We start from the raw sequence: 24,069 nt of genomic DNA on the forward strand, positions 1-24,069 counted from the left end.
AATGAACAGCCAGTGAGCAGGAAGAATTTCTGGAGTCGTGAGGGACACTCAGAAAAAAAGGAATAATCACGGTGGGCAAAAGCGGTCAAGGAATGTTTTGTGAAAGGCTGAATCTACCAGATTGTGCTGGACTTGGTATGGAGGGAAGAGGGGAACACAGAAGGAGGCATTCCTGAGGAAAGGCAGAGGAAACTGGGCCAGGGGCAACATATGTATAGATTGGGAACATTTTAAAAGATGAGGAACAAAGAAAGGAAGAAAAGGTAGCATCCCTGACCCTACTGTGCTTGCCATCTGGCTAGGACAATTTCCAACTAATGAGCAAGGTAAAAATCCAGCATGGTTCCACACAGAGAGAAGCCTAAGAAGTACTTTGTAATGATGATCAGAAATATGTATTGTTAATCACCAAAAATGAAACAACTGACTTAAAATTCATGAATATAAGATCAATATATATTATGAAAGATTTCTCTCCTTTGTAATAAATGTCACTGAATAATAATAGGCATATACATATTTTTAATACAGTAGGAAAACGGGTCTCTAAAGATGCTGTTAAATGTCCATAGGAATCAACTGGAGGAAACATGGGGGCTCAACGTGACTTGATAGGAAGACTTATATCTCAAAATAGTTTAATTTTACATTTTATAGTAATATACTATAAGAGAGGAGAAATGTAAATATGAGTGAAACAAATAATAAAAGCAAAATCCAGTGTACCAAGTCCTTCACATGGTACTGTTGAAAAAAGAGAAAAGAGGCTCAAAATGGAGTCACTTGTGCTAAGCCCCATGACAGGAAACTAACACTTAACCTAACTGCAGTTTCAAGTTCCTTCAGGACTGTAGTCATAACCAGTCAGCACTAGGAAAGTAATCTGCCCAACAGAACCCTTCCATCCTCCTCAGAAGTGCAACCTTCCCTGAAGCAATGCATTTTTTGCTAGTAATTTCCTTTTTCTGCCCCCTTTCTGCCTTTAAAAACCTTTCCTTTTCCACAACTTGGCAGGGCTCCTTTCTATTTATTTGCTACCTGGGATGCTGTCCAATTCATAAATCGTTCAATAAAGCAATTTGATCTTTAAATTTACTCAGCTGAATTTTTGTTATTGAGCAGTACAGACCATATAATGCAGTATCACATTCAATAGAGTCCTGGCAAAATACTCTTACAAGAACTTGAAGGCTTGTATACATTTCAGTAAGTTTTCATATTTAAATATAAGAATAAATCACTGTGGGACTGCTGCATGTATTTTATTAGGCAGGCTTTTCTGCATTATTATGGAAGAGTCCCGAAACATAAAGTTAACTCAGGTTTTAGATAAAACATGAACTATGCAGCATTAGCTATTCACATATATCAGGCCTTTGCTATTCTGGTCAGGCATTTTCTATTAGTGTCAGGGCACTTCGCCGAAGCCCAGTGTGTGATAAAACAGCAATGGCCTCTAGAGCATGGTTTTAGAGTAAGCTTTCTTGGAATTCTAACGAGATTCTTGAAATGAACACACATGTGCATGCACACACACATACACACGCACACACACACTTATCTCCTTTTTGCTGCTGTTGTAACTTGCCAAAGAGTAAAGGTATACGAACCATGTCTCATTAATATTAATGTATACTTTGGTATTTTGGTCCCTGAACACTGTCATTCTGTTAAATGAAATTAAAGCCCTGACAGAAATATCTAATTAACCCACAGTAAGAAAATGCATGACTGTGTCATAGTTAATAAGCAGTTCAATGTAATCATACCTTCCTCATTCTCCTGATCGGTTCTGTCCTTTGCACGGTGTGTGCTTAGAACCAGAATGTCTAATATTAATTCCCTTAATGATTGCTCATATATGAGTTAAAATGGATAGCTGCTCTCCTTTCAGATGTACAAATAATCTAGTTTCTTTTACTGAGAAGGACTGGGAAAGAAATACCTAAACTTGTGTGTCTTAGACTAATTGTTACCATAAAAGGAGTCTCTGGGATTCAGTCATAACCACAGGGAACAACGCTGGGCTCAAAGCTGGTTCCCACGCCCAGTTTACCAAACTCCCCAGAGCATCTGAACCACAAGTATCAGCTCCCTCTGATGGGAGGAGGCTTCCGAGGGCCAGGTAAACAGAGTTGGGATAATCTCCTTCTGGCCATGTGCTGTCTCTAGGAAACTTCACTAAGCTCAGAGGCATTGCAGGAGAACATCCTACCTTAATGAGGACCTGAATGGACCCTGTGGCTTTTGTGGATATAAAATACCAGAAGCTCATGGTGCAGGCAGCGCTGGCTTCTTGCCACAGACCACTCTTGAGGTGTGCTTCTTCGCCCCGAAGGCCCACCGGAGTAGCCTCCAGATACAAGAAGTGCCCTGGGGACAAGATGGGATTCAGATAACGCAAAAATGACATCGAGTGGATTATGTTAGCTTTTCCATCTTCGGGTTTTTAATTACATTTCTAGGATCTGAACTGCCAAAGGTATTTCTGCTTGAAAGAGAAAGGAAATCTAGTAGCGTTGCCTCTGGCTCACTGACAGAGCAATATCCAACTGTCTCTGTTCTAGCAAAGTACTTCACGGTATGCAGATTAACTGACCTGACAGGGTATTTATGCCTTGGACTCAACAAGATAGCTATAGAAATTATTTCATGGACTCCCCAAACTCTCCAGTTATTGTAAAACAATGCAAAGACTGTCTATGAAATACAAATAGAGGGATATGACATACTTTCAAGAATTCAGTCGTCTGTTGAGTACATAAATGAAAGGCTGAGGATTTTAATATACAACACACAAGGAAAGATATTGAGTTTTCTGCTTGTGTATCCAAATATCCCAAACATTTTATGTATGTATAGCTGAGTGTTTGAATGAAACTTACACCTACCTTTCTTTGTCATGGCTGGTCTGGCTTGGAGAGCTTTGTTTTATCACAGGCCTGTGAAATGTCAGTATTTCCTACTCTGTAGCATCCAGGAATTCAGGATCCCTTCTTTACTCTCCTAATGTCTTTTGCCCCTTGACCAATGAATCTGAGACCTGACCTCAGCTCACTGTAAAAATGAGCCATACCTAGCACCCTTCACATAGATGACCTTACAGCTACAACTGCACGTCTCTACAGCTTTCTAACTGCTTTCCCCTTCATACAGGTCATCTCATTTGATCTTGACAATCCCTGTTTGGTACACAGGGCAAATTCTATTATCTCCATTGGACAGATGAGAAGTTTGAGAATCTGAAAAGTTAAATGACTCTCTAATGATCAAATGAGTGGCAGAATTCACGGTTACTGATGACAAGTATGTGTCATTTAGGAAAGGTACCTGAGAGCAGCATATATTATCATCTATCTAAAATTATCAAAGTAATATTCAATTGTAATTACTCACTGTTATATGTTAAATGGTGTCCCCCAAAAGATGTGAAAGTCCTAATTCCAGTCCCTGTGACTGTGACCTTATTAGGAAATAGGGTCTGTGCTGGTGATCAAGTTAAAATAGAGTCATGAGGGTGGGCCCTAGTCTAGTAAGACTGTTATAATAAAAAGGGGAAATTTAGACACAGAGATAGACATGCATAGAGGGAAGACAATGCAAAGACAGAAGGAGAGTACCGCCTACAAGCCAAGTAGTGACTGAAGCTACCAGAAGCTAGGTGAGAGGCATGGAACAGATGATTCTCCTTCAAGGACCTCAAGAGGAACTAGCCCTACTGACACCTTGATTTCAGATTTCTAGCCTCCAAAACTGTGAGACAATAAATGTCTGCTGTTTATGCCACCCAGTCTGTGGCAGTCTGTTATGCAGTCCCAGGAAACAAATACACTTGTTAAACGTTTGACTTAGTTGCCCTGGCACCACGGTGGTCTCTCCAGATGCTCTCAGGGAAGATAACGTGATGCTCACTGTGAATGCGATTAGAGTGACTAGAACAACCTAATAACTTACCATTTTCATTTCCAAGTGTGTGGTCTCTGGGAGGTCTTAGGCTTTGAGGAGAGCCAACCCCCAAAACCCAATCAAAGTTTTCAGCCAAAGAGTTTTGCCAACCACACCAGCCTTTTTCAAAAGTACAGGAGCTACCGCAGTCCTTTTCATCAGTATAATCTCCACAGTCGTCTACAAAATTACAGCTTTGCTCCGGTTTATAACACTTGCCATTCTGACATTCCCGATAACCATATGGACAGTAACCTAGAAAACAGAAAACAAGCAAAGAAAGGATGAGGAAACACTCCTAACACATTAGTGAGCTTAAAAGGTAGTAAGAGTAGATTCCCTTGAAGACGTAAAGAAACACAGTGTCCTTAGGAGTTTGGGACGTCTGACCCCTACCTCTCTCTCTCCTAATCCCCTCTAGGTTCTGGTCTATAGATCACTCACGAGCATCATTCAAAATGAAAAAAAAAAAAAATTGAGCATCAATTTATTGATCTAGGAAAGTATCCCAGTCCTCCCCAAATACAGCACTTCCTGTAAGCTATACTCAAAAAATATAAAAGCCAAAGTGAGGCTTTCCATTTTTTATCCTGAAACATAATCTTTAGGGTAATAAGAGTTTATATATTACAGGGTATTTGAAAGTACATTCCATCAGCATCCTTGCACTCCAACATTTATCAGAAGCCAAACATATACGATACTTCCTCAGAAGCAGGGACATGAATATACAAGTAATATCCAACTTTCCAACAGATCTTTTTTCCTCCAAAACATTTATTTGTCAGTTGTTTGGAATTTTAGGAGCCATTTCCCGACAAAGCCATGTCAACCGTAGAGACCTTTCCACAGAGTTTAAGATAAAGAGCAACGCTTTTGAACAGCTGAGCTCAAACTGGTTCTGATACTTATCAGTTATGCCACTTGGATCATACACTTGATGAGCTTTAGTGTCCCTATCTAAAGAGAAGGAAAAACAGTAAAAACTAGAGAAGTTAAGCTAATTAGAGAGACTTGTTTATATCACCAGTGCCTAGAACAGTGCCTGGCCCTTCATAGGCAATCAGTAAATATTAGTTAAATAAATGAATGAGCGAAAGTGTTTTGGAAATGATAAACCAGTTCAATATGCACAGTCAAGGTATTATTATTGTCCTGCTCCAACATTACAATAGAACATAACCACCATGGGTGACAATATTCCAGCAGGAAAAGTTGTTCCGAGATCCAGCTTGGGACATCAGCTTCACATTTGCTTTGTGACACTATAGTATCTGAAAGTTTTTTCCTTCCCATCTTTCTTGTCTGCCAGTTAGGGGAGCTGGTAATACCACTTTCTACTTCATTTTTAGATGGTAGCTTCCATGGCCTGAGGCAGAGTGTCTGAAGATTGAGGATTGGTGTGCATTAGTGGTAGGAAATGATTCAGGGATTTAATGGAAGGTGCTCTGGGAATTGGAAACTCCTGTTGATAAAATCTCATAGAAAAGCTTTTATGTTCTGGATCGGTCTCACATTTTAGAAAATAGATGGCTAAGAGAGAAGTGGCAGGAGAGAAATGGAAGGCCATGTAGAAACCACTGGGGAGGAGGCTGGTGTTCTGAAGTCTCCTAGCCATTTTGTGTGCTAAACTCTTCTTGGACTGCACACTAAAGACTGCCTAATTAAATGGCCTTTACACTTGCAAGCCTTTGAAAATAAGTTTCAACCATGCATTCTGTCTCTAACAAAACTTTCTTGTCTGGGTTAATTGCTACCATTTTCTTTTCTTGCAGTGTGGGATTAAACTATTTTTATTTAGGTGCCCAGTTCAGCTAGCAGATTGGAGGTTAAGACAAAATACCTTTGATGTTTCAATTACAGAGCTTGACTCAGAATTGTAACATTAAAGCATTTTTGAGCTTTAATGGAAATGGAGATCACTTACGTTAACGTTCTCATTTATAGATGAGAAAACTGAGGATTATAGATGTTAAATGACTTGCTGATTTTTCAAGAGCAGAAATGCAATTTGGACCCAGGTCTGTTGTCTTCAGAATTATTTTTTAAAAATCCATTGACTTGAAGAGCAGTGATAGGTCACCTATCACAAACACAAGACCACCGAGGGACAGAAATGGTGGTGTTGACTACTAGGTGCAGTATCTCTCATGGATCTGTTGAGAACCTGAGAAATTACTAGATCATTTGATGTTATACAATTGATATTTGTATTGATTCTGTCAATTCCAATTTGCGGAGTAAAAACAAATTTACTGGTTTTAAAGATGCTTTTCTCCAAAGCAAGTGAATCAAGCTAAGATCTAATTCTTTTAAAACACACAAGAAAATAACTTGGACGTGTTTCTAAATGGAAACATAGAACCTGATATATTCCACAATCAATATAGCTAGTATTTTAAGATAGTCACAGTGATTAAGTTTTATCGATCTAAAACATAAATACCTGCATAATTTAAAAATACAGTAATTCGGATATTACCCAAGATTAATTTTGAACAGAAAGCCCTCTATGTTAATAAAGAAAATTTCACTGCTATAATGCATTCTATTCATAAAATAACAAAAAACACTTTTGGTAAACATCAAGGGACATTATCAACTAATGTTATTTACCTATTTCTAAATTATTTTCCATGCCTGTTGTTTTGTCCAAAGAAATCAGCTACTTGAAAGTAGGGTGTATACCTTTAAATGATTCTGATATTAAGGCTTTTATGAAACTGTGTTCATTTTTACAGAAAAAATATTCTTTAAATTAGGCAGTGACCCTATTGATAGGCAGTTTAATTTTGTAAGAAAGAACAAATTATAATAGTTTAAAACCTCCCATGCAAACCTTAGAGACATCTGAAACTTAATACACTTCAATTCAAACTCTGATTCTTCCCCTCCAAACTTTCTCACTGAACAGTCTTTCTCATCTGTATTAATGGCAACTCCAGTTATTCAGAGAAAAAATATCTTGTAAGGAGCTCTGTATGGTAGAGTCTGACTTCACTTTTTGATGTATGACTTGATTGCCGAGAGCCCTTCCCATTGTGTTCCACATCTGGGAAAGCTGGTAAGAAAGTCCAGGTGCTCCCCCTGTTGGTAGAAGGTTCAAACTACGCAAGCCCCTACCTGTGCACAGGGATCCTCAGCCAGGTCCCACCACCTATAACAACCGTAAAACTCTATCCCAGTTTTCTTTCCTCGTTCTCTAAAACTACTTTTGGACATGCCTAGGAGCTACCTTGATTTCCTAGAAAGGCTCATTATGTGAGTAACAGACATTTTCAAACCATCTTGGTGTGTATGTGCTGTCATCAGTCTTGATATCTGAACCAAATTTTGGATGACGGACCATCTTGTAATTGAGGATGGCCCCAAGTTCTAGGAGCTGTAATAATAATATACACAACATTTTATCTCATAACTCACATGTAATCTTTCAGTGAATTCTGTCAATTGTCAATCCTACCATTAGAATATATCTCATTACCTCTACTGTTACTATTTTGGTTCAAGCCACTATCATTTTTTTGTGATTGTATTGCAGTGCTTTCCTTCCTGATCTCTGCACCCTACCCTTGCCCTGTATGGTCCGTTAAACAATAACGAACCATGCTGAGGTTAACAGATATAAGCTATTATATGTAGAATGGATAAAAAACAAAGTCCTATTGTATAGCACAGGGAACTATATTCAATATCCTATGATAAACCATAATGGAAAAGAATATAAAAAAGAATGTATGTGTGTGTGTGTGTGTATATATATATATATATATATATATATATACACATAACTGAATCACTTTGCTGTACAGCAGAAATTAACACATTATACATCAACTATACTTCAATAAAAATATTACAAATATTTACAAAAATATTTACATGGTGATATTTTAAATAAATTGAATGTTACTTCTCTGCCCCAAACTCTATGTTATTTAAATACTATTCCCCATTACAAGGACCTAGGCCTTCTTGGGAAAATGGTTTGTTTGGGGCTAAGGAAAAGAAAGTCCACGATGAGCCTGGGAATTTTTGTGTGTGTGTGCCAAAAATTAATGAAGTTCTCCAAAAATTACATCATTATGATGAAAGGTTGAACTACTGGTCAGAAATAATTTCAGCATCAAAATAAGTAATGAGAGGACTCTGGCTCTTAGCACACATAGTAAGAAAGAGTAAGATGGTATGAAATTATCCTCCATCCATAAACAACCAGAAGCCTGGGAAAAATCTATGAAACAAGTGTTCGCAGACACTGCACAACAGAAAGCACAGGATTGTGATCTCTCTGAGAAAGGGAAAGAAAGGCAAATCCTATACAGGATCATGCCAGACTTCTTCTTGGAGGAACTTTCTAGACTATAGCTCCAAAATGGTCAGCCCAGCAGAAAGTGAGGTTGCAGTGAGTTGAGAAGACAGAGTCTCAGACAGATAGAATTTGCAAGGCAGGGTGGTGGAGAAACAGGAGGTATGTAGCTAAGGAGATCCAGAGATATGCTTAAGGCTTTGCTGAATTCTAATTTTCATGTTTGCAGGGTAAAATCCACAAAGAGAGACAGAGAACAACTTCTAAGAAAACAATAACTAGGAGATATAAACTGAAAAATTACCAGAATTTACAGAAGACCAGATATCTTTGAGTTACTGCCAGCCAGAGTGGAGAGTCCTTGGCGAATAAACAGGGCATTCAGTATGGAATCCAGAAAGGTACAATTTAGTAACAAGCAAAGAGACTCTAGCAGGAACTAGTCTCTAGACCATGGATTGGAACTACAGTCTCAGGACCAAATCTGGTCTACCACTTGTTTAAGTAAATAACATTTTATTGGGACTTAGCCATGCCCACTTGTTTATATATTGATATTATCTATGGTTATTTTCACATTGAAATGGTAGTTGAGTAGTTTCAGTCAGGACCATATGACCTGCACAGCTGAACATATTCACTCTCTGAACATACTGTTTTCTTAACCTCAACTTGTTTTTATTTATTTATTGTTATTTTAAATTTTTTAATTTTTTGATAAGAATACTTAAGTTCAACTCTTAGCAAATTAACTTTAATTATGCAACACAGTGTTATCAGCTATAGTCACCATGTTATACATTAGGTTCTTATTCATCTTTTTTTTCTTTTAATATTTATTTATTTATTTGGTTGCACTGAGTCTTAGGTGCAGCAGGCAGGCTCCTTAGTTGTGGCTCCAGGACTCCTAAGTTGTGGCTCACCAGCTCCCTAGTTGCAACACGTGGGCTCCTTAGTTGTGGCATGCGAACTCTTAGTTGCATGCATGTGGGATCTCGTTCCCTGACCAGGGATTGAACCTGGGCCCCCTGCACTACGAGCGCAGAGTCATCCACTGCGCCACCAGGGAAGTCCCTCAACTTGTTTTTAAACTAGACTGCTTTAAAAAGAACACTAAATAAAGTTTGCTTTAAGTTAAAAAAAAAATTGACTGTAAAAGTTTGCTGACTTCTATCTTAAACCTGTCTTTACAAAGACTTAAAAATAAGACTTAAATGGACCATAAAGAACTGTGAGCAACTTAAGTGTCTCTAGAACAAAGTTCAATGCTTCTTAAAGGAATTTACCAAACTTCAGCACTTAGCAACATAGAATTCACAATGTCCAGCATCAAATTAAAAATTAAGAGCATATGAGGAAGTAGGAAAATGTGATCTAAACCCAGGAGAAAAATCAGTCAATAGAAGCAAATATAGATAAAACAGAGATGATGCAATTATCAAAGAAGTTAAAGCAGCTATCATAAATGTGCTCAATGTGTTCACCTACAATTCTATAAAATTACAAAAAAGCTATTTGTACCAGCAAGTAAGTTTAGCAAGGTTACATGTCATCACTATACAAAAATAAATTACATTTCTATGTGCTAGAAATAAGTAACTGGAATCTGAAATTTAAAAAAAATCCTTTAAAATGGCATCCCCAAACATGAAATTCTAGGGATAAATTTAACAAAATACATGCCCGGCCTTTACATTGATAACTACAAAATATTGATAGGAAAAGAGACCCTGAATAGATGGAGATACATATCAGTTTTATGGATTATAAAACTCAATATTGTTAAGAACTCAGTTCTCTCCAAATTTAACTATAATTTCAATATAACCCCAATCAAAATTTCAGTAGGATTTTGTATAAATTAACAAAATGATTCTAAAATGTGTATGGAAATGCAAAGCACCTACATTAGCTAAAAAGTTGGCAGATTTACAGTACCTGCTTTCTATATACACTGTAAAGCTATAATGGTACCGACTTATGTACCGACAGATTGCTTAGTGGATCTGGATGTACAGTTCAGAAATAGACTCACAAATATATGATCAACTAATTTCCAAAAAAGCTGACAAGTCATTTTCACCCAAAAATGCATAAACTGAATCTAATTATGAGGAGAAATCAAAAAACATGAATTGAGGGATATTCTACAAAATAAAAGGCCTATACTTCTCAAAGATATCAATGTCAAAAAAGACAAAGAAAGGCTGAGTATCTGTTATAGATTAAAGAAATCTAGAGCTACATAAAAACTAAATGTAATGCATGATCCTTGATTGGATCCTGAAAAAATTAGTCAACAGAAGCAAAAATAGACATGACAGAAATGACGGAATTTTCAAAGAAGTTAAAGCAGTTATCATAGATGTGCTCAATGTGTTCATCTATGATTCAGGTAAAAAGCAAAAATTACATAAAGGATATTTTTGGGGCAATTGGTAAAGTCTGAATGAGGCCTATAAATTGGATAATAATATTGTATAAATATTAAATTTTCTGATTTAATCATTATACATTAAATGACTGTCCTCTATTTTAGAAAACAGACTATGAATTATTTACAGGTAAAAGGACGTGATGATGTCTGCAACTTACTCTGAAATGACTCAGAAGAAAGTAAGTTTATATATAAAACGAATGGGCAAACTGATAATAATCTGTGAATCTGTATGTAGTATATGTTTGAGTTCTCTGTATAGTTCTTGCAATATCTCTCTCAATTGGACACTACTACAAAAATTTTTTAAATATAAACTTTTGAAAGTTAAAAAAGTAAAATCTTCCGATGGCACCCCATCTCACTCAGAGTAAAAACCTCAATCCCTGAAGTGGCCCACACATACTGTACAGTCTTGCCTCATTCTCTCTCTGGTACCACTGCCCTCCAACAAAGGACTACAAGGCACACATCTATAGCTGAAAGGAAGTTGGGTTTATTACACATTGTAGTGATGGAGCACAAATACCCTTGGGAACCACAAGGCAGCTCAGTAAGAGAGTATTAGAAGTGACTTATTATAGGATTAGGGCTTTGGTTAGGTTATTTTGGGGAGGCTCCAAGAAAGTGGAGTTTTGCTCCAGATTGGGTGCTGTCAGGAAGCAGGGATAACTGGGTGCTGTCAGGAAGCAGGTATCTTAATAATTCTTATATAACAAAGGGAAGACTAGAATAGGCTAGAGTTATAATTGGTTAGGAACAGGTTTCATTCGTATGAGTAAAGATAGCGGAATGTTTGGTCATTCTTTTTGCTGAAACAATGTCCATGTTTCGTCTGTGTTCAAGCACAGTCACAGAGTGATCTTGTTTTCGTCTCGCTCCATCATGGTACCAGAATGGCTTTGTCTGATGCTGACACCCTGTGAAATTGTTCACATTAAACAGGAGAAACACCAGCTCATAGCAACCCCAAGGCCTAGCTGACAGTTCCAGGCCAGGTCCTGAATGTCAGCGGCTGCGTTTCTTTTTCTCGCTTTGTAATTCTATTTATGTGGCAAGAGAGTTCAGTGGAGCAGCAAAGCCTTCTAGGTGATATGAGGATAGAAAATAAAACCCTTCTGGCTATGGTCTTTGCAGTAGGTAAACATGGCAGACCAGGTGCTTTGGGAGATGCTGAAACATGTGAAAGCCCTTCCTATTTGTTATTTTTTAAGCATCTTGATATTTTCCCAGAGTAACTTGCAGCAAAAACTTGAAAATACCAAGTTGCTGTGGGATCTCCTTTAATATTAGCACGAAGGAGAGAATATGTGGAAAGAAATTCCATAAAATAGATCATGGTAGCCTTAAAGAATTGACAAAACAAAACAAAACAAGTAGAGGATTCATGATTTGCATTAAGAAAAAGAGGAAAGCATGGAAGGAAGTCTAAACAGAAAAGAAGCCTCCAGGGTTTAAGGAGAAGGAACTAACGTGATTCCAACGGACTGTGACTGCAGTACTGCTGAGGCTTTAGTTTAGAACAGCAGCATTCCATACTTACATGTTTCCTGGGCAATGCTTACTAGCCATAGGCTCAGCCCTCAACTGGCAACAAACCGCCTATTAGCCAAAATATTGTGCCTGCAGCCTCCATCTTCTTCATTGCAAATAGTAGCAATCCAAATACCCAAAGAGCACTTTCTAACGGTCTTGCTCAGCGTGACAAAATTTATACTAACAAAGTTACCACTCATGTTCATTCAAAAAGATATTTTCAGAAAGAACAGCTTATTTCTCAACTTCTTAATTACTCATTTTTAATACTTTACATCGAAGAAATGTTAGGCTGACATTACATGCTAACATTCACCTAATTCTATTAGAAGAGCACGCAAATGAGAAATACGAAGGAACCTATAAAGATAAATGTTTCTTAATAATTCTGACTTGGAGAAAATTTCTGATGTCTTGGTGGTGAACAATTTGCATACCTTGAGTTTTGAGTGTATCATATTTAGCAAGGTAATGAGTTTAATCATTAAGCACCATCATTTTCTGAAGTCTTAAATTCAACTATCAGAGAAGGGACAGGAAGACGGTCCAGTGGATTATTTTTGCTGTCAGGAAATGTAAACGATAACAATCCTTTGTTTTCTTTCAGTGTACCTAATAGAGGCTTTGCATATTTACAGAGAATTATTTTTATGAAAGACATCGCAAACGGAGCTGCTGCCATAACACAGAGCTAGAGCCACAAGTATGACCCAGGGCTAAATCTCAAGATAAAAATCACTTTAGGAAAATTATATTTTGTACTTTTATGCAGTTGAATTTTTCAATCCTTCCTTGAATGGTTTTTGACAATCCAACATTGAATAAAAATCTTCCATATGTTTTCTAGTGTTATACGATGACTATATGTTATATGATTCATTTTTTAAAAAGATTTTAAACCTTTGATGCACCTGAAGTTTACTTTGGCTACAAATGAACAACAAGATTTTTAAAGTGAAAAAGAGGAATACATACACAGGCACAACATACACATGTGCCCATGTATTTATTGAACATCTCTGGAAAGATACATAAGCACTAAACAATTCCTCTGGAATTAGAAACATAAAGACTGAAGTCAGAAGAAAATGATTTTTTTAAATCTATGCCCCTTTTTGGTTATAACGTGTGTGTGTGTGTAATGAAATAAATATTTGTTTTACTTTAAAAAGAAATAGGCTAGAACAAAGGCCTGAACACACCAGGGCCTTATCCCAGGTTAAAGAAAGGGTTGAAGTAGTAAAGTTATACTATAATTGGGAAATCCAAAGGCTGAAGCTCCTTTGAGGAGTATTAACCTGAAATGAGTGGCAAGAATGTTGACAATTTTCTGGACACCACGGTTTATGGGAATTGGAAGACTGAACCCTCCACTCCAGATGGCTATGGAAGAAATGTTGAAATTAAGGAAGAACCAAATTTCAGTTTTCAAAAGGAGATATAAGGAATGAAATGCCCTGTGAAAATATCTAAGATCTATACTAAATATAGGGTAGTTTATGAGTTGCAAAATGTAGAGCAAGGGTTTCCTTGGTGGCGCAGTGGTTGAGAGTCCGCCTGCTGACGCAGGGGACACAGGTTCGTGTCCCGGTCCGGGAAGATCCCACATGCTGCGGAGCGGCTAGGCCCCCCGTGAGCCATGGCCACTGGGCCTTTGCATCCGGTGCCTGTGTTCGGCAACGGGAGAGGCCACAACACTGAGAGGCCTGCGTACCGCAAAAAAAAAAAAAAAAAAAAAAAGGTAGAGCAAAAAGGGAAAGTGAGTAGTGATAAAAGAGAACCTGGGAGAAATTCAGTAGTCCCCCTTGATCCCTGTTTCTCCCTCATTTCCCATATTCAATCAGTCACTAACAGTTTCTCATTTTACCTTCTAAATATCTCTTAAATCATCCACTTCTCTCAAGGGATACTCATCTCTCTCCTTGACTAATGAAATAGCTTCCTAATTGATTGCTCTGCATCTATTCTGGTCCTCCTGAAATTCATATCCCACGTTGCAAGTCCAGTGATGTTTTCAAAATGCACATTGGATCACCACCCTGCTTGAAAGCTTTTCATGGGTACCTATCACAGTTAGGGAAAAGACCAAATTTGCTAAGTTGATGGAGAATCAACTCAAAGTCTGTTCGCTACTCACCTTTCCAGCCTTCTCTCTGATCATGCTCTCCCCGTCAACTCCCCACCACAAACCTACTGGCCTTTTTCCAGCCCCGCCAGCCACAGACACTTTATACATGCTGGACCACCTGCCTCCCGAGCTCTCTCTTTGAAAATCTTGCAGATTTCAGCTCAGTCTCTACCTCCTGCAGGAAGTCTTGATTGTTCAAATCCCTCTACTGTAACCTCTTAACATAACAGGCAGCTCTTCTTCAAAGGACTTTAATAACATCGTGTTATACTTGTCTGCATGGTTATTTGCATTATGACTCTTTCCACTGCTAGTCAGTAGGGTCCACAGGGGATAGAAACTGGCACGTATTTCAAAGGACTCACTATACATTTGCTGGCTGAACAAAAAAATGAATGAGTGAGTATGAACGAGCTGAATAAAGCAAGGAGGAGGGCATATAGTGAGTGAGTGAGAGCCTCCTAGGAGATGGTTGACTGGAAGATGAGTTGATATTCTGGTTGTTGGACAAGGATGACAGGGATAGGGCTGTGTTTGGATTGATGAACTTTGAGATACCAAGACTGAGGCTATTATACAGAGTCAATCACCTTGGACCTATTTGCTGTGATGAAAATAAACATTTCTGTTTTTTTTCCTTTTGTTTTGGAAAGTGACAGTAGCTCTTCAGTTTGTTCAAAATATACATTTTTAAATACTTTAAGCAAAGATTTACCTATTATGTCTACAGATAGAACTCATTATAGCCACAATCCCAATTTAATACTACCTTTATACAATTTGATCCTATAACAAAGCAATTTCCATTTGTAAACACTGCTGACCTGGTTAACAAAAATTCTATGTAATGAAACTGAGACAATCATCTAATTCAAAGGGGAAAATAAAACAGACAATCTAAGCTAACTTCTATTAATAGGGAGCAAAACAAATCCACGGTATTTGTGTGCCTAAATGCTGCTCCCATTTGTGCAGTGTGTTATGTTTGAATTTGTTTTGGTTTATGTAGTTTTGACTTAGTAAACATCATTCATAGTGAGTAGAGTGCAAAATCCTTTTAAAACAGGATTAAAATATAGGCTCCCTTTCCTTAAAATACATACCATCTAACTCGGGTAAAACTAGTTTTCAGCATTTGTGTGTATGTACCTGCGTGCATGTGTATGTGTATATATGTTACATATGTGTTGCACAATTCACACATATTACATATATACATGTGTGTATGTTTTGTGTATGTACATATGAAAGTATTACATGCATGAATATGCATATATATTAAAATATGGTTAAAGTGACTGAAGAGCAATTTTAAAGTGAACGGTAAAATTAATCATAATGGTAACTATTTATTAATCACCTCCTATATGCTGTGCTTTGCGCTAAGGATTTTATGAATATTATCTCTAATATTCATAACAACATTGTAAGAAATGTCATCTCCATTTTCAAATGTGGCAATTGAGGAGAAAAAGGCTAAAGTATAATTTCCAATGTTATAAAATCAACCTTGCAACATATATAACATATACATACATATAGTATATGTCTGAAAAAATTTCCTAAATTTATTAAAATGTATCGCACATGTACAAAATAATACCATATTAATAACAGGTTGTAATGGCTAATGCTCGAATTATGAAATATTTAATTCTGTCTGGCCCTGTGGTAGGTGTTTGCTGTGCGTAAATCATGTAGTCATCAAAATCACCCGTCTGCTACACTGCACACCTATTACAGTGTTGGACTAGACAACGTAACTCATATTACCAAATACCTAACCTGATTAACCCACTCCAATCCCATATGCTCCAGGGAAAGGCTAAAAGCCCTGATCTCGGATGTCCACTTGAGCAATGAAGTTCGGTTGCTGTGTCACCAATGCCTCTCAAGAGCATAATGGGAATAGTATGACTGTTCCATTCCTTTGTGTGGGGATGATAAGAGAGAAAATATCCAAAGCCCCTTGTTTAACACTGAATGGGCAGCCACAATCATCAACGTGAGAGCCCTGAGTGCACTGCTTCCAGATTTGTTGGAGAATCTGCCAACAAAATGTAAGAATAAACAAATCAAGGAGCTAAAATGGTTAGGATCACCAAATATTTCATCCGGCCAACGCCAGCCTCTTGTATTGAGGGCAAGTCATTTTGTCTATTACCTTAAAGCCTGATGAGCTGATACACATGACAAAGAATGACTAAACAGAATCTCAGAGGTTGCTATGGGTACATTCTATTAGTATTTTAATATTTTCTTTCTTTTCAGTAAGAATTGAAGTGGCCAAATGGGTAAACTGATGGAATCGGAAGATAAAGAGAAACTAGTACAATGAATCTAGTTACAAGCTTACAACACAAAACTCATCCTGCAGAGTTATAATAATTGGGCTACAAGAGCAGCACTCTGAGAGTATTACAAAAGGGAGGCATAAGGAATTATTAAAAAATCAGTATCTGTAAGATTAAAGTCACAATATTTGCTTAGGAGAACCACAGCATTCCCTCACACAAGGTTGTAAAGAAATTTCTCTCATGGGTCTTCATTATTGTTAAGTATATACGTATTAAGAAAGTAAAAAAGAAGAAGTAAGCTAAAGCTAAGGAGCTAAGGGAATTAATCTTTATAACAAGCTTTCACTAAGACCAAGAGTATCACAAGAGTCTTCATGCATTGTTCCATTTATTCCTTTATACAATAAAGAATTAACAATCACCTCCTCTGTACCAGGCACGTTGCTTTGGCACAGGGAGTATAGCAGTGGGGAAGTCAGTGTTTGTCCTTATGGTGTTTCTCCTCCACTGGAGAAGAAAGACAATGACGGAACACACATATAGAGAGAATGATAGTAAATGGAGTGTGGGTGGAAGAGGGGGTGGTCCTTTGTTGTCATCTTTAAAGAAATAATACTTGAGTAGAGAACCTGAATAGAGTGAAGGAGAAAGCCATGCAAGTTGGCTGAGGGAATCACAAGTTCAAGGTCCTATGGTGGGAAAGAGCTTAGGGTCATGGAGGGTCGTCAAGAAGGCCATACGGCTAGATCCTAATGAGCATGGTTCTGAGCTGTGGGAGGGGATTTAGAGGGGGCCAGGAGGAGGGCTCTGTGTTCACAGTAAGGACCTTGGCTTTACTCTGAGATGGGAAGCCATTGGCAGCTTTTGCCTATAATTAATGCCACCCAGAAACAAATATTTAAAAAAAAATCCTTGACTGGAACATGGAAAGAGTAGCATGACTACCTAAAAGGAGACCCATTAGGAGGCTATTATAGTTAGGGATGAAGTAGGTTCAGACTAGCAGGAATAAGAGTATTAAATAAGCAGCGCCTGGAACAAAATGAGTAATCAACACATGTGAGTTGTTATCATTGGCATTAGAAGGGTAGCAGCATTGATGGGGAAAACTGGCTGAAATCGGGAAATATTTTAAAGACAGAGCCACAGAAATTTATGATAGATTAAAGGTGGATAACCAGCATGGGAGAGGTCAAGAACTGCTTTTAGGTTTTTGGTATGAAAATCTGGCTGAATGATTTAAGCATCTATTCACGTGGGGGTTTTGAGTAAAATCTGAGGCAGAATAAACTCCTATTCCATTATTATTTGCAAAAAAAGAGAAATTAATATCATACTAGATAATAACATAAATACCTTATTTTTATAGAACATTAACATGTATTATCTCATATTACCCTCATCTCAATTCCCAAGGAGATTAGAGACCAGGATTCCTTTGTATAGATGAGAAAATTGAGCTTGAGCTTGAGGGAGGTGTAAATGGCTTCAAAGACTATAAATCCACCAAGACATATTATCATGGCATAGCACGCATTGGCAAATATTGACTATCTGCTGTTTTCAAGTGTTCACTCTGGAGAATGATAATGCTGAATCTTCCTTGAAATTTACTGACAAGTAACCATATATATGATGTATTTAAAAAGAGAAGGGGGAGGAGTCATACATTGGTGTGGGATAGGTTGAGAGATGGAATGAAGGCTGAAACAATTTAAGTAATAAAGCTAAATCAAAGGTAAACAAATAATTTCCTCCTGAAGCGTTTGAAAAATACAAGAAAAAACTTAAGTAACAGGCAAAGAATCAATGGAAAAAAAAATCTAGATTTTTTTTCAGGTTGTCTGCTGCAAAATCGAGAGGCCAAAAAATTTTGATGAATATATGTAAATGCCAGATAGCTTTAGGACTATGAATTCCAGTTTTGGTGAGAGAAGGCTAATTGCTAATAGTTAACTAAGCATAGCAGCTAAAGTCATCACATTTAGGTCAATTCATAGACCTTAGTGATTCAAAGTCTGGTCTTAATCACTTCCTTTAACTTTCCCGTACAAAATTTTCCATTACTAAAATTGTTGTTAAAACTGACTTCATTTACAAGGCTGTTTTGAAATATAAATAAATGATTGTAAGATGTTTTGGAAAAAATGGATCACTACTTAAATAACTATATAAAACCAAATTTAGGTGAACACATGCTTTGGTTAAAAAAAATGAAAACACCATTTAATAGTCATCATTTTCATTATCATAACTAAAATTAATTGAATGCCAACCAAAGCTGGACATTTTATACATATTATCCCTAATTCTCACAACATTGAAAAATAAATATTATCTTGATTTTACACCAATATTAATTAACTTGTGCAAATTCACATTATTGGTATGTGGCAGAGCTGGGATTTAGACCCAGATGGATCTAACACTGAGATGTGTGTTCTTTTTCATTATAGCTCATTACATAAAATCCTAGGCCAAATAGAAAAACTAACAAACAACAAGAAGCAAAAGACGACATCTCTGTCCTAATAGAGTTTATAAATAACAACAATGTACACAGTTAAACTAACGGTTCACTGAGAATACAAATCAATATATGATGGAAGAATTGAATGGCATAAGTGAATTCTATGAAAGATCAGTGACACCAGGAGACGTAGCACTGGGGTCACCAGCGATGGCTCCACAGAGGAGTGCGGTACTTAACAACCTTAAAAGGAAGAGTAGGATTCATGGAAGAAACACAGAGAACAGAAAATGCCTTTCCAGCAATCAGCAAGTGGTATGAATAATGAAAAGTATGATTCACAGCATGCTTGTGGATAAGAATGAAATCAACCTTGTTTGAGGTCCAAACTAATATTTTTACACCATTTATAATTTACAAAGCACTTTCATATGTGTGTGTACCTCTAGAAGTGTATATGCACGTACATGCATGTACACATGTGTATGACGGTATTTATTCTGCATCAAACCTTAAGAGCAATCATGTAGAGAGTAAACTAGTCAATACTGGAGCCAGAACTAAAAATCTGTGTCCTCTCACTCCAAAATTCATGTATGGAATTAGTAGAGATATGATCATATAGGATTCTCAGCTGTCTGCTTGGTGGTCAAAACATTTCCTCACTCCTCTTCTTTAATGGGATTTAGTCTAAACTCCTGAGCACATCATTCAAACACATTCACATGCCAGTCCCAGCCCATCTTCTAGCATCATTATTTCAAATCCTCACTATACCATCACCTTTTCATTCAACCAGGTATCTGTCCATTCCTCTAAACACACATGGACCTTTATGTCCCTGAGTCCTTGATCATGTTCTTCCTAGTTTTAAGTATATATTTCTCTCTCTATTAAAAGGCTACTATTCCATTAGATCAAACTAATCCCACTTTACCAAATCCCTCATTCTTTAGGAAAAAAATATAAAGAAAGAAACTGGATGTGGTAGTCTGAACAATGACTCATCATAATGTTCCTGCCCAAATCTCTAGTACCTGTGAATATGTTACTTTGTGTGTGGGGGGTAGGGGTGGGGGGAAGATGTGATTTTGGCAAATGTGATTAAAGGCAAGGATCTTGGGATGGGAATATTATCCTGGATTATCCAGGTGGGCCTGATCAGGTCACATAAGTCCTTAAAAGCAAAAGAGGAAGGCAGAAGAGTGAAGTACAAAAACTGAAGAAGAGGCAGAAAAGAGTCAAATGATGAGAGGGACTTGACCCACTATTACCAGCTTTGAAGATGCAGCAAGATGGCCACTAGCCAAGGAATGCGGGTGGCCTCCAAAAGCTGGGTATGACCTGCAACTGACAGCCAGCTAGGAAATGGGGACCTCAGCCCTACCACCACAAGGAACTGAATTCCACCAAAGACATGAATGGGCAAAGAGGCAGATTCTATCCTAGAGCCTCTGGCAGGAGTACATCCCTAAAGACACTGTGATTTTTCACTCAGTGGGACCCTTGCCAGACTTCTGACCTAAAGAGCTGTAAGATAATAAATTTGTTTTCTTTTAAAGCCACTAAACTCGTGGTATTTTGTTATGGCAACCATATAAAACTAATACAGTGGGACACGGATGTTGTAATTAGGCAAATATGAGTCTGAATCTCACTTTTATTCATACGCTTTTGGGTAAGTCATGTTTTCATCGAGTTATATCATTTGTAAAAGGAAGATAATCTTACACACACACAAAAATGCATCTAAAGTGCCAAACAGTGCCCTGGTACACCATACATGGCAGACTATCAACAAATGATGGCTGTTATCATTATCACTATTACTTTATTATTTATTTATTTTGGGGTGACCCTTATAACCCTGCTGTTTATCATAATCCTATAGCACACAGAAGGATTTTTAAAAGTCATTATTCATTTACAAGGATGCCTCTTCTACTAAACCCTAAGCTCCTTAGAGAAGAGCAAGAGGCTTATATTTATCTTTGCATCATTAGAGCCTAGAACACTTTCATATATACACTGTCCACTCAATAAACATATGTTGAATAGAACCAAAGTGAAATACCCATCTAAGAAGTCTAAACTTTAACGTTTAGCATAGGAAAGCTATTCAGTAATTCTCAGCAGAGAGTGATGTGGTCAGAGTATTGTTCTAGAAAGTTTAATCTTTTTAAACTGACTGATGAATTGAAATTGGCAGTGACTGTAGGCAGTGAGACTAGTTAGGTTTCAATTAGTCAGTCTCTTTCACTTTATACTTAACATATTAGGAAGCTGACGCAGAGAGGTGAAGGGACTTACTTAAGGCTCTATTTTTAACTCTGAGCTGACAAAGGGCTAAAACTCATTAAAAAAAAATCAAGTCCAATATTCTTCCCACTATATAGCATTGCTACTTGTGGTTCAGAGTCTGATGGTGAACTTTAATGTAGAATCCTAAAAAGCACCTGCCAGACACTACCCACTTTTCAAAGTATAATGGGAAATTAACCAGGGAGAGCCTCCCCTGGTCCAGCTTAATTTCCAAGGAAGCACCAATTCAGAGGACTGAAACTGGACGTAAAATCATGTAAAGCTATTCCTGTGAGTATATGCCTACAGTAGTTTCTGGTTACATTAAGTCTCATAAGACTAATAATATTAAGAATAATGAAGAGCCAAGTATAATAATAATTACTGGAGGCCGAATTATAAATAGAGATCATTTAGCCTAATAGGATTCTTTGAATCAAAGGGAACTGTTGTGGGCCTTAGGATGGTTTTTAGAAAAACCAAACCAGGATGCAAATAAACTAGATTATATGTGGCAAATACACTGAGGCAAAATATAAAATAAAAATATTCTTAAAAAATTTTACGATTAAGTTTAAATTCATCTATAATAAATGATAAATTCTTTTAAAATAAATATCTTGAATTGGGGTCCAATTCACGTTGGACCTGGCAGGAAACGTACAATTTAAGCTATGATCCCTACCTTCTATGAGCCTAAAGTCTTCCTAGTAGAATAAGACATTCATACACGAAACATAAAATAAACAATAAAGACTTGTTTGCCTATATCTGGTCCAAGGCAAGAGTCTTTTAGAGTAGTTATTGGGGCTGGATGGCTGCTGCCACCCAGTGGACATTATCAGCTTTCAGTTTGGCCAAGCCATTGATAAACCAAGTCCACGCATATGTGAGAAATTCCTGGAAGGACTACCAGGGTGCCAAGGTAGTCAAGGCTTCCTCTGTTACTGATCGAGGGGGAGCTAAAGGTTCTAAGGATGTGCCTGTGACGTTTTTACCTAAGGAAGACACAACTGCAGAACCAGATGGGGGTGTCTCTCGAGTATACCATCTCCACCTCATAAGAGAAGACGGTTGAAACTTTCCAACTCCATGGTTAGCACCTGAATGGCCCCCCAAGCTGGTATGGGAATATTTGGACACAGTGTTACCTGGAAATTCTCTGAAAGGTACTTGGTCTCCAAAAGTTCCCATCAGCAGGCCGGTGTCTATTTCTTGAATGAATGTATTGGGAAGACCTACAGAGAGGCACTGAGTCCAGTACCTAAAGGGAACCTCCAGGCAGAAGCTGCCTCCAATTGCCAGAGGCTGAAATCAGTTTAGTTACCAGTAACAGACACCTGTAGTTCAGAGGGGTCCCTGGGGAATTTAGGCCCCAAGAGGAATGATGCTGGGACAGCCTGTTGCTCTGTCTCTAGCACCGTGTGCCGCTCAAGACCCCAGCTAAAAAGTTGGCACGTTTTCTGGTCAACTTGTACAAAATCCTTAGATGAGGCAAACACTGTTTCTAATACCCAAACAGCTGACTTGGTGCTGGACTTCCTTTTTGCTGGTAGAGGGGGACACAGGGCAAGTACATTTATTCTTTCCCATCTTAGGGATCAGTCTCTGAGCCTCAGCTTACATTGTTTCTCACAATTTGACCTGGACGTCAAGAATTGTGAAGGGTCTGAGATCTTACCTGAATTGCAAGCTAATAAGTAAGCCTGTCATTGTTTTAATGGATGCTACTTATTAGAAAACAGAAGACTCCTGGATCAGAGAGGGACAGTTTATCATTCACAGTAATAGAAGTAGACAGCGTATCATCACTTTTGCGTGTGTTAGTTCTCTGAATCTCAATTTCCACGGGATGATGTGAAGAAGAGTATACAGCACCTGCACAAGTAAAGGGCTGTATTACAAGAGAGAAACTCTGAGCATAAAGAACCTGAATCTTGATAATGGGCAGTAAGCATGCCTGCCCTTTGCTTCAGAAAGAGAAACTTGACATTCCAAGGCTCTTGGCAAACCTGAACTTTGCTCTGGGGGAAGACAATGCTTGTATTTTCCAAGGCTGTTTATTACACAAACATCCACATAAAGATGGTTCAAAACAAACAACAGAAATGTGCAGAAATGCAAGACAAGCATGGAAAATTGTCTCCCAACATTGGGTGATTGGTCCCTAATATTTCACCAGTACTAATGAGTCATTTCTGGGGTCTCATGTGAGTTAGTATCCACTCTAAAGCCGTTGTCATTTATTCTTTTTGAGGCCTATCATCATTATATCATCTATATAATAGAGCCAATTAACCTGTAAGGGAGTGGGCTGTTTGTTCTATGTCTCAGTCCATCCACTGGTGAATTCAAACGCTCTTGTTGCTTGCCTGTTTCACTTAAAATAAAATAGGTGAATTCAAACTCTATTAGCATATTAATTATGTTTTGGAGGCCTAACCAGGTGATGTCAAATTGATCTTGATCTGGTACCAAAGGGATCAAGACAAAGGCATGAGCAACGGCCCTGGTGGCATAACAGATACTGTCAGTTGTACATTTGCTTCAGTTATAGTCACAATGTCTGTAAAGCTAGGGCTACCTTAGCCACACTAAATTCAACTGGTAACAGTCAACAGTACACTTTTCACTGGGCACCCAGGG

The 24,069-nt window shown here is 37.8% G+C and overlaps 1 protein-coding gene across 1 annotated transcript in view; it reads right to left on the minus strand.

Annotated features, from left to right (window-relative positions):
- MALRD1 (MAM and LDL receptor class A domain containing 1) overlaps positions 1-24,069 on the minus strand; it is a 580,486-nt gene that overhangs the window by 269,468 nt on the left and 286,949 nt on the right. The window contains exons 28-29 of the mRNA XM_024765840.1: positions 3,955-4,200; positions 2,216-2,373 (exon numbers count right to left, since the gene is read on the minus strand). Coding sequence (XP_024621608.1) covers positions 2,216-2,373; positions 3,955-4,200 — 404 coding nt within the window. The remainder of the gene's footprint in view (positions 1-2,215; positions 2,374-3,954; positions 4,201-24,069) is intronic.

This window comes from Neophocaena asiaeorientalis, unplaced genomic scaffold, assembly GCF_003031525.2.
Source record: "Neophocaena asiaeorientalis asiaeorientalis breed wild unplaced genomic scaffold, Neophocaena_asiaeorientalis_V1.1 scaffold217, whole genome shotgun sequence".
Taxonomy (NCBI): Eukaryota; Metazoa; Chordata; class Mammalia; order Artiodactyla; family Phocoenidae; genus Neophocaena; species Neophocaena asiaeorientalis.